General features: G+C 43.6%; 1 protein-coding gene across 1 annotated transcript; it reads left to right on the forward strand.

Annotated features, from left to right (window-relative positions):
- The first annotated feature begins 333 nt into the window (after window positions 1-333).
- On the forward strand, window positions 334-9,639 carry kif28 (kinesin family member 28). Its single transcript, XM_072380334.1, has 27 exons — window positions 334-532; window positions 2,155-2,346; window positions 2,464-2,514; window positions 2,603-2,755; window positions 2,968-3,003; window positions 3,117-3,236; window positions 4,167-4,274; window positions 4,552-4,706; window positions 4,788-4,899; window positions 4,998-5,065; window positions 5,276-5,418; window positions 5,502-5,623; window positions 5,714-5,804; window positions 5,983-6,043; window positions 6,146-6,269; window positions 6,356-6,491; window positions 6,579-6,697; window positions 6,825-6,932; window positions 7,015-7,107; window positions 7,298-7,438; window positions 7,516-7,586; window positions 7,687-7,821; window positions 7,991-8,157; window positions 8,425-8,519; window positions 8,692-8,824; window positions 8,959-9,092; window positions 9,422-9,639. The coding sequence occupies exons 1-27, from the start codon at window positions 458-460 to the stop codon at window positions 9,578-9,580; spliced, it is 3,102 nt and encodes a 1,033-aa protein (XP_072236435.1). The 5' UTR covers window positions 334-457; the 3' UTR covers window positions 9,581-9,639.
- The last annotated feature ends 1,505 nt before the right edge of the window (window positions 9,640-11,144 follow it).

Raw genomic sequence — 11,144 nt, forward strand, 5'->3', positions numbered from 1 at the left:
CCACTGTGCCAGAGATCTGTATCTCCTCTATAATTTATAGCGCTAGATGAGGTGAAAGTGAAACCAGCCTTTTCCTACTGCTCCACTTCGCTAACGAAGAAGATGAAAGAAACCAAGAACAGCCCAACAGTTGCATACTGAATCCTGGTAATCATTTAATGTGATCAAATAACTGATCAGTGGCCATGTTAGTAGTTAACGTATGAATATAGCATGCAGTTGTGTCTTCAGCAGTGTTTTGATTGAAACTTACATGTTTATAGCAGCATCAACTCTTCATTGATCAAACCAAGCCAACATGTTATCAGCTGGACCTCATTTTCAGGCCCCTGGTCCCTGACATACAGCCCCATGTCCTCGACACTGTGTAACTCGACACAGTGTTGTGTTGTTCTAGAGGCAGGAGCTGATCGCTCAGTCTTCCTGTCTCCTGTGCCGATAACCTGCCAGCTGCACCATGAGAGCTAAAGCCTCAGACATGCACAGCAAGGACTGTGTGAAAGTGGCCGTCAGAGTGCGACCGTTCAACAAGGTCAGTGTGCTGTCATTTTTTAAGTGTTCGCCATTTCTTACTTAATGCAATATTTTTTTCTTCTTGAGTGTGTATAACAAGGTGCATCCCTGTTTCCTAAAAGGTTTGAATGTAAAAAAAAAAAAGAAACAGATTATCTGAATTGCAAATCATTTAAACTTAGTATTTAACCGAAAAACGTACGCAATTCATCAAATGTTGAAACTAATTTCGCTTAAAACAAAATCTAATTTCAAAGTTGAGTCAAACAATATATTTAGACGGTAACGGGAGAAAGGCTTGTTGATCACTGCGTTGCATCACATCTTCTTTCAGCAGCCCAATAGTTCAGGGCCTCATTTGTTATTTTGTTTTGTCTCATAATGCACCAAATCTGTTCAGTGACAGGTCTGGGTTGGAGACAATTCTGTTTTTACAGCAGAATCCCTAAAACACTGTCATCTCAACAGATTTATACATTGCTCCAAAATCTTATAAATAGCTCAGCTTTAATGAGGTGGAGCTGTGTTTTGTGATGCACTGTCCTGTGCATTTTCTACTTTGAAATTAGTTGCAAAACACAGCACTTTGAGTCCATGACAAACTTCCCCAAGAGGACAATAAAGTATGTCTTGATCTAGATAGTCACAGATGTGCAAGTTACCCATGGCATGTGTGCTAATGCGCCTACAGATCATGACAGATGCTGTTCACTGACAACAAGACAGATGGTCCCTCCTCTGTAGCCCTGGAGGACTAAAGCGACATGCCAACTGGAAAATGATAACATTAAATGTACATTTAGCCACGGTACATGTAATATTACTAAGTTAAAGCGTCATGCTGAGCTAATATTACTTAATCTAAAAGTCTGTCAGACTTGGTGGGACAGCAGCAGGGTTACAAACCGTCATCACAGTGGACACTAAGCTGTGCTGGCTTGTGCACATTATATGTTTCCGTGTCATTGTGGTTCATGTTTACATCCTTCATCCTGGTAACCCAGCAACCAAGTCTGACACCAACCATTTTGTTACTATGTTCTTTTGCATTATTAATGCTTGGATTTCAGTCACAGTTTGATTAGGTTTAGGCACCAAAACTACTTAAAAGATGTAGACTATGTGTATACTTATTTCATAACAATCACTTTATGTTATTCTTTTTATTTGTCTCAAACTAAAGAAAAATAAGAAAAAATAAGAGGAAGAAAGGCTGTTTTACAGAAATGTTATCAAACTATTTCCACTCAAATCGTTTGTCAGTAGTGAATATAAAACCTTACAGAGCCTTGATGTTTCATATACATGTTTTAGATTTATTTTTGTCCCTGTGTTAGTAATTAGAAAGTCCACAGTTTGGTGAGAGTTGAGATTACTTTCAGGGTTAAAATTTAAATATGTTGTTTTTGCTTTAGCTAAAGATGCTCTCTTATTCACAATGTTAACACATTTTACAAATCAAAGTAATTATGGGACGCTCGCTTCAAATTTCTGTTTCATGTTGAGCATCCTGATACCCACGAAAAGCATTGATTGGGATGGCTCCAACTTAAAACTTATTTCAGCTGAGTCATCATTTCAGAGTTGTTTCTGCTGTGTAAGGCAGAGCCACCTTTGAATATAACATCCTCCCTCACACAGAGAGAGAGGGATGCAGGCAGCCGCTGTATCGTCTCCATGGTGTCGACCTCCATCAGCATCCAGGACCCACGTGACCCTCAGAGCCGACGGTCGTTCTGTTTCGATTATGCCTATTGGTCCCACAATGGATTCACAAGAGACGACAGTGGCCTCTACGGTCCAGAGGAACCAGGGGGGCGATACGCTGACCAGGTCAGTTCTTTTTTTGAAAAAATTATGAATAAAAAAAAATTAAATCAATAGATAACACCTGGTGACAAGACGCTTACGTACATATTAGCAGCTCATGATATATCATCCATCCTCCAGGACAGGGTGTTCCAGGACCTCGGAGAAGGAATACTGGAGAATGCACTGCAGGTAGTCAACACTGTGTCTTCTGCAACACATTATGTCATCATGCTCAAACCCTCCTCAGTTATGGAATGACCCGAAATGACATCTGCAGGGTTACAACGCCACGCTGTTGGCGTACGGACAGACCGGATCTGGGAAGAGCTACTCAATGATGGGCTACGGGCCTAACAAAGGCCTGGTTCCTAAACTCTGTGACCGGCTGTTTCAGGCCATCAGAGACAACCAGGAAAACAGACAGTGTCAGGTAAAAGAGCTCAAAGCATAACTAGACTCTCGCCTGAGCAGATGTATGACATCAGTGCTGTATGTCGTCTGTCTGTCAGCGAGATTACACAAAAGAACGACCAAGCTGAATTTCTTCAAACATTTAGGGGTTTAGCCAAGTGTCACATGACATACTTTTAAGTATGTTGTGGTTTAATATTCTAAATGTGTTTGTTCTTGATCTGTCTGAAGGTCTTTTTCAGTATGTTGGAAATCTATAATGAGCAGGTAACCATGGGAACAGCAAGTTTCTTTATTGAAATTTATTAAAATTCTTTCACTTTGCCTCCTGTTCATCAGATTAGTGTAACACCGTCCTTTGGGGTGTCACCTCTATCCAGGTGGTTGACCTGCTGTCTCGGGGGTCACGTGCTCCATGTGGACTCCGGGTCAGAGAGGAGCAGCAAAGAGGCTTTTATGTGGAGGGTCTTCGTACAATCCCCTGTGAGAGTGCACCACAGGTGAAAGAAATCCATGGAAAATACATCTAAAAAGAAGAAGTAGCCTCTAAATATTCCTGAGTCAACTCATTCAAGTCTCCATTTGACTTGAGCAACTTCCGTTTTATATTTGATCTCAGCGGATTTAGAGTCCTCGGCTTATTAAGTCATAATTTGGAGAAAGAAAACATTATTATTGTGAGGTACAAAATTTACAAAGCTAGTTTATCGTAGACAGGTCACCAGTCCATCACACAGAGACAAACAACCATGCATGCTTACACTCACTCCTAGGGACATTTTTAGAGACACCAATTAACCTAACATGCATGTTTTTGGATGGTGGGAGGAAGCTGGAGTACCTGGAAAAAACCCAGGCATACATGGGGAGAATATGCAAACTCCACACAGAAAGGCCCCAGTTGGGAATTGCACCTGGAACCCTCTCACTCTGAGGCAACGGTGCTAACCACCACACCAAATTTATCATTACAAATAATAGATAAGTTTCAATTAGAGAATAGATGATTTCAATTCTAACAGTCCTTGGGAGAGGCAGAAATTAAGGCATGATATCAGTAATATGAATCCAGTTCCACTCTTAGCATCAAGACAGTTCTTCAGGAGTTAGAGGAGGACACAGTGTTTTAGGAGATGCAGGATGAGTTGTTTCAGCCATAGTGTGAAGAAACAGCTTTATTACTGTATTGTGAAGGACTTCAGATGGAGGTTTTTTGCTTCAGAATTCTACCCTAAAGGCTGATGCTGAACCTGTAAATCCTCCTGTCAGCACACAGGTGACCAACCTCCACTGAAACAATATTAATGGCGGGAGAAACAAAAGAATACTTGGAGCCAAGCTCTGAGGAGGATAGTACCTACTGGGGGAAACATTAGCTCATTAACAGAAAGAGATTGTTCAAAAGTATGATTTCTGAAATGTTTCTGTAGGTGGAGCAGTTGATGGAACAGGGGACCAGGACTCGAACCACAGCTGCCACTCACATGAACGCCAACAGCAGTCGCTCACACATGCTCATTATCCTCCAGCTCAAACAGGTAGAACCGTATGCTCCGCTGTTCCAGTTTGGGTTATTAAAACAAATGACAAATCTTGAAGGGTATAGTTTGATCTATTAATTATGACTTAACACCAAGGAGACCTCAAAATCAAGACGTCCTCATCCATGTATTCTATTTTTGTAATTAACGTGAAAGCAATTTTCCTCATTCACATTCCAGATTAAAATTAAACAATGAAGTCGTGTTTTTTTGGTGCCTGCGTGTGCATCTCTCTATATCTGTGTTTATTCAAATGACTGACACTTCCTGTAAGATCTTCTCTAAAGAGAGCATCACAAAGCAGTCCAACATTAACATGGTGGACCTGGCAGGCAGTGAGCGTCAGCGGTCATCGGGGTCAGAAGCTGACAGACTCAAAGAGGGCACAGCCATCAACCTGAGCCTCACCACCCTGGGCAACGTCATCAGGTTGGCCCGCTGCTTAGTTTTATTTCGTTGGCATGTGGTTCGGTTTATAAGTGTGTTCCACATCCTTCATCTCTCCTCCAGCGCTCTGGCTGACATGACGGTGGGGAAGAAAGTTGTCCATATTCCTTACAGAGACTCTGCTCTCACAAAGCTGCTGCAGTCTGCTTTAGGGGGCAACAGTCGCACCGTCGTGGTAACACTGTTTGAAAACTGATGCTAACTATAAACAAAATGAACTTGGCAGAGATTTTTTTTTAAAGTTATTGATCATTTGTGATATTGATTTTCAAGATTGCCACCCTGAGTCCTGCTGATATCTGCTACGAGGAGTCTCTCTCCACCCTCCGCTATGCTGAGAGGTACAGTGAATCTATTCTGCTGTGTTTTTAATTCAAGTTGGCAGCCAGCAACATTCAGACACATCCCCTCTGTCTCCTCTGCCTTAGACCCAGACTGCCACACTTACAGACATTTTCTACATTTTTTTCTTTCTTGTCATCCTTGACCTTATGACCTCTGTTTTAATTTCACATCCACCCCTCGTCTTTCTACTGCCCCCTCTTCTTCAGGGCAAAACGTATCCAGAACCGGGCAGTAGTGAACGAGAGCCCCACTGAGCGGCTCATCAAAGAGCTGAAGGCTGAGAACGCCAGACTGCTGCAGCGACTGAGCCGAATGGGACAGGAGGGACGAAGAGCCAGCGACGAGACCAGTAAGATTGTTTAAGCACAGCAGAACAGGATTGAGCAGGTGAAGATGAGGGAGGGTCTCTCTGAGGTGTATGTTTGTGTTCAGAGGAGCTTCGTCAGCTTCTGACCCACAATGAGCTCCAGATCAGAGCCATTCAGACTCTGTGGGAACAACACCTGCAGGAGGCGCTGAAAGACTGGGAGCAGCAGTATGCCAACATCACACAGGTTCAGACGCACACTTTAAATTAAATGTTTGTAGTTCTTGATTAACATACAAGCACAAATAAAGTTCCTGCTGCTCTCCCCCACTGTTAGGAGAGGAGGATGATGCAGATGCATCCCTACATCCTGAACATTAACGAGGATGCTCAGCTGTCAGGGGTCGTTAAGCTTTTCATCCAGGAGGGTTAGTCTGTCTGCATGATGTAAGATGTGCGACTCTCTCACACTTTAGTTCAGTTGACCTTTCAGATGAGTTAATCAGAGGTCAGTTTCAACCACTTTCTGTTCATTACAACCTCGTCTCAGATCAGCGTCTGCACTTGTTTGAACGCGGGGTTGTACAGCTTTTTCTTTTCTTTCAGGTGAGTGGGGCATCGGGCTCTGTGACTCCTCCCCACGATCCATCCCTATCAGGGGCTTAGGGTTTGAGTATTTTCACTCAGTTTTTAAAAGAGTAGAAATGAAGGAACATTAGAGAGACTGACTTCATTAAGCTTGCGTGTGTGGTGTCTTGTATGTGCTCAGTATTCAGGAGCGTCACGCTGTATTCAGGAATGAGCAGCGGCAGGTTACACTGACTCCGCTGGCAGGGTCAAAGGTCATCATAAATGGGAACGCTGTCTCCCAAACAACTGAACTGCAGCACCTGGTCGGTTTTGGCCCGCATCACAACTATATGACGTGACTGTGTTGCATGCAGCTGAAATACACACAATTTATCTTTTTTCCTTGTAGGATCGTCTAATTTTAGGTTCAAACTGTACCTACCTGTTCATTGGATATCCATCTGAGAGGGGCGGGGATGACTGGAGCCGTTACGATTACGATTACTTCCAGTCTGAACTGGCTGCTGCTGAGGGCATCCACCTGGGTGAGTGAGAGGATCAGCAAGTCTAAGAGAAGGAATTTGATCTTTGGAGGGACAGCTGCAGGATGTTTTCCATCTGTCTGGGATTAGGTGAGTCCAGTGCTGGATCTTCTCAGACAGACCCCAGTCTGCTCGCCGTCTTCTACGACTACATCAAACTGATGCCCATGGTGGCGGAGGCCAACCAGATGAGCCAGGAACTTAGCAAGGTTCACATTCACTGGTGTTCCTGAAGTTCACGCTCTTACTAAAAATAGTTGTCTTTGCAAATCAAATAGCATATTTCTGGAATCTGCGCTCTCATGTGACTACGGTTATTGTCTGCTGTGTTTTCAGGGGGTGGAGTTCAAGCTTGAGATCAAGAATCTGACGCTGTCAGACTCTAAAGGTCACGATCTTCAGAAAGACATTGTTGTCAGAGTCGCCTCTAAGGGAAGCAAACAGGTGGGCCTCGGTCGTTCTCTCTGTCCTTTCATGCAGTCCTTCCAAAGCTGCTATGATTTCAGTTCTTCAATTTGCTTCGCAGGTTTGGATGTGGTCCAAGGCCAAGTTTGTCAACCGCAAGTTTCTCATGGAGGAAGTCTACCAGCAGCACCAGGCTGAGCAGAGCGAAGACAACGTATGTTAGTAAGAAGAGCATTGCTCACGCTAATTTTGGGAATATTTTGTGTTGCTGAGCATTTGAGATAAAAAAAAAAAAGCAAGAAATACACACTGAATATATTCATTTCTAAATACTGACAAATACTGCATTTCAGAGCAGTAACAGAAATTTTAACATGTGACTTGTCTTTGCTTTCTTCTGTCAGAGAGTAGAAGGGTTGTCAGTCGTAACATTACCCAGAGACAAAGACCCGTTCTGGGATCCGGTTGAGCCTCTGCTCCTTGGCACTGCTCACCTCTGGCTTCAGTCTTTGGCCTTCCGCATCCCTCTGGAAGAACAACTAGAGGTGCTCAAATATGCTTCGTACACACATGTATCGGACAGTATATTCACAGATGAGCAGTTGATCATCTCTGTTTACAGGTGTTGGGGTCAGAGGGCACAGAGGAAGCCATTTTACAAGCAGAGCTGGTTCCATGCACTTCCACTGGACTGTATGACGCACACACACATGCACACACACATGCACACACACATGCACACACTTTAGTGCATACGCAGCGCTGTCAGTAACGAAGCATTATCATTTTCCAGCCCTCTGGGTGAAGATGACATCCTGATTGACCCATCTGAGGTACTGGGACGAAGAATGGACTTCCAGCTGGTCCTGGATCAGTGCTGTGGGGTTCGCTGGATCAGGGAGGCTCGCAATCGAGGTGTTCAGATCGGGTGAGGCGTGTGCAGCTTCCTGTAGGGATCTGCAGGGCCACATGGAGGGAGTTTGACAGCACAATGAAGTAGAACCCAATGAAGTAGAATCTGCAGAGAACAGACTTTGATTTGTGGACTTAGACATTAATTTATCTGCTGACATTCTGTCATCTCCACACTCTGTTAGTTTCAGGTTATTTGACTGCAGCCAGCCTCTCTACACTCCAGCAGTGTGGCATAACATCAATCCACTGTTGGATCACAGGTTCCACTTTGTGTCCCCCCACGCCTCCCAACGTCTGCTGGACTACCTGCAGAGCAGCGCTGTGGTGCTGGAGCTCTGGGGCCTTCAAGGTGAGGATGAAGTCAGGGAAGGATGATGGTCGAAAGTTGTCCAATGGTCTTTTATTTCAGAGCGATATACAAAGCAAAGCACTTTAATACTCTTTTAAGAGTGAGGTGGATTAAATTAGATTGTTACATTGTGAGCACAGACTAGCCTCACCATAGATGTTTGTCTGCAGGAGGCATAAACATTAATATGAATATATAGAAACAATTGAAAAAGTAATGGTAGAAATTCTCATAAAAAACTGCTACTGAGTTGGTTTTCTTGCTCAGAGGGCTGCACTAACCTGAGGTCATCCCTGGAGGCAATGAAGATGACTGCAGAGGGCATCTTCATCATAGATGACTCAGGTTCACCAGAAGCTGCAGTGAGTTTGATGTTAGAGTTTTTTCTTATGCCAGCAGCAGCAGCAGCACCAAACAACACTTCTCAACTAACTTATTCAGTTTTGGAGGTGATGAGAAAGTCCAGATTTCAGCTAAAAGTCAAGCTGTCGCTTGGTTCAAAGACATTGTAATAAATGTGTGTGTGTGTTGCAGGCTGTGGACTCTGCAGAGCTCAATTGCTCAGTAAGAGCTCTTCAACAGGACTTAGAGGAACTAAAGAGTGTTAATGCTTCTCTGAGGAAAGAAAATCACAGTCTGAGAGAGCAATTACACTCGACCAGGAACGGTAACTGAAACATTCACAATACACTCAGTTTGTGGTCAGTTTATTAACATTTAAAAAACAGAAAGTCCCATCGGTATATTTCTAAAAGCTGTCCTGCACCATCACTCTCACACCGTTCTCCCTTCTTGTGTCAGGTGTAGAGAGCGGGCGCGTTCGGTCACTGCGTCCCAGCTGTGATGCAGAGTTTGCTCGTGCTCTGAAAGTTTTCTACCACAGTATGACCTCAGTAAGGGCTCAGCTGCAGCGCCTGCGCAGACACAGGCCCAGTGTATGTATCCACGTCTGCCTGCTGCCTTCCTGTTGGTATCACTGCAAAGAGGCCCAAGTTTTACTCTTTGTTGCAGTCATTTATTACCTGTTAGTTTTCATGCATGTGGAGCAGCGATTCTGGTGACAGTTGGGATCCTACTGTGGGTTGTAAGATACCAAGTCGGTGGTCTGAAGATAGTTTTGTTGTCATTTTGGCCTGGTTTGAAATGGCTTACTTTAGTTTGGTATGCGTCAATCAGAAATAGCAAGTCTGACTATCATTTTGTGGGTGGGGAAGTGCAAATTTTGGGAAAAGAGTTGTAAACACGTTGCGTTCGTGTTCTCCAGGAGGAGTCGGACCTGCTGGGGCTCAGACTGTTTGTGGATGAGCAGAGTCGTCAGCTGAGAGACTTCTCAGAGCAGCTGGAGCAGAGCGTCTCCACACTCAAGCAAGACGTAGCCGCCATCGTCCGTCGCAAACGGGAGCGATCAGGAACCTGGTCTTGACTCAGTGTTTACTGATTGTCGAAGCATCTCAGAGGGCAGATGGCTTCAGAGATTCTTGACTATTCTCAGTGCAGACTGAAAGCAGCTGATTTGAAGCATTGATAAGAAAGAGTTTCCAAATTCAGTGGTTGATTTAAAGAACTCTGCTTTAAGTGGGACACCGGTGACGTTATGTTCTCTGTGACTTACATCATTCAAATTAAAGTGAAACATACAAAAGGTTTATAAGACTGCATGTAAATGAACTGCAAAAAAAAAAAAAGTGACATTTTCAGGCTACGGTAGTTTACTCTGAGGCGACATCAAAATGATATGAGCAAGGAGAGCTCTTCCTCCCACGGTCTCACTGTGGATGATTCATTTTTGAAAATGACAGGCTTAAGTCATTGTCGTTGGAAAGGAGAGAGTTCCCCTTTCATTTAGTTGAGTTTAATGCTGCCGTGTTCACAGCACAGTCCCATTTAGAGGTAAAAGCACAGCGGTTATTGTTTGCAAGCAGCAAAGACAAGAGTACAGACAGTTGCTGTAGATCCAAAAACAGACTGACGTGGGCTCATGTACAGGAGGAGAGGCAGAAGGCAGATTAGTCATCACATGGTTCTAAAAATCTATGTACAACGCGAAGGCAGACCAGATGAAATTAGGCAGCCGGTCACGATAAACCACAAGCAAAATGTGGACAAACAGCAGGAGAGACGAAGATGTCAAAGAGAAAGAGGAGCTGAATAAGTATATTCGACATACAGCTACCTCCAAACATTCTGCTGTGGGTGAAATGGTACAGTGGATACGACTCTTCCGATCTTTACCACCAGCATTTTATTGATCCGACTGTAAGCGCCGACCACACAAACATTTTATTTTTCCAAAATTCACCCAATAATCCACATTGCTTTAAAAAAAAATAAAAATAAAAAATGGTGGATTATCAATAGGAAAACCAACATAAAGACAGCTGAGGATTATGGTCATAAGCATTAATGGATGCTTTACGCAGGCCGTGCTTCAGCTGTGGTGACTGACCACACACACATCTGATGGCTCACGGTAAAACCAAAACCAGTGCTGATCATCTGAGGTCAAATTTAACAGGTGGAACTTCACTGATTAATCCCACAACCCTTTACAGGACAACTGGTCATTGTAAAGCAGTATGTTCATTCTGTTTTACATTAGAATGGTTTAGCAAAATTGACTTTTTCAGTCAAAGCATTAACAAAGCAGTCGGTAAAACTATTTATGCTGCAGCAGTTTGTTCCAGTGTGGTTTTGTAGTGTGATGGAAAGCTGTCCTGATCTAATCATCTCTCGAATAAACAGTAATATTTGTCTGTATTCTTGCCTGTTCTTTACCAAAATGGTAACTGGAGTCAGAATTTAGGCAACACAGGAGCCAACAGAGGCCAAGAGCCTCGCTCTTGTAGCTATCTGGGCTCCAAGTAATTTCGCACAGAAATAGGAGGCAAGTATTGGTTAGTCTGAATGCTCCTTTTCATAATGTCATACCTGAACCAAGTAAAGGGAAGAAGAACATCCAGTAAGTGAGGCATTTGCACAGAAGGAAT

The sequence above is a fragment of the Leuresthes tenuis genome, unplaced genomic scaffold (assembly GCF_036924035.1).
Source record: "Leuresthes tenuis unplaced genomic scaffold, fLeuTen1.0.hap1 SCAF_2, whole genome shotgun sequence".
NCBI classification, from domain to species: Eukaryota; Metazoa; Chordata; class Actinopteri; order Atheriniformes; family Atherinopsidae; genus Leuresthes; species Leuresthes tenuis.

What these genes read in the sequence shown, in the direction of transcription:
- kif28 (XM_072380334.1), top strand. Translation starts at nt 458, where the DNA reads ATGAGAGCTAAAGCCTCAGACATGCACAGCAAGGACTGTGTGAAAGTG. An exon ending in TACTGGAGAATGCACTGCAG is followed by an intron (nt 2,515 to 2,602) that starts GTAGTCAACACT and finishes TGACATCTGCAG; the next exon opens with GGTTACAACGCCACGCTGTT. An exon ending in ATTACACTCGACCAGGAACG is followed by an intron (nt 8,825 to 8,958) that starts GTAACTGAAACA and finishes TTCTTGTGTCAG; the next exon opens with GTGTAGAGAGCGGGCGCGTT.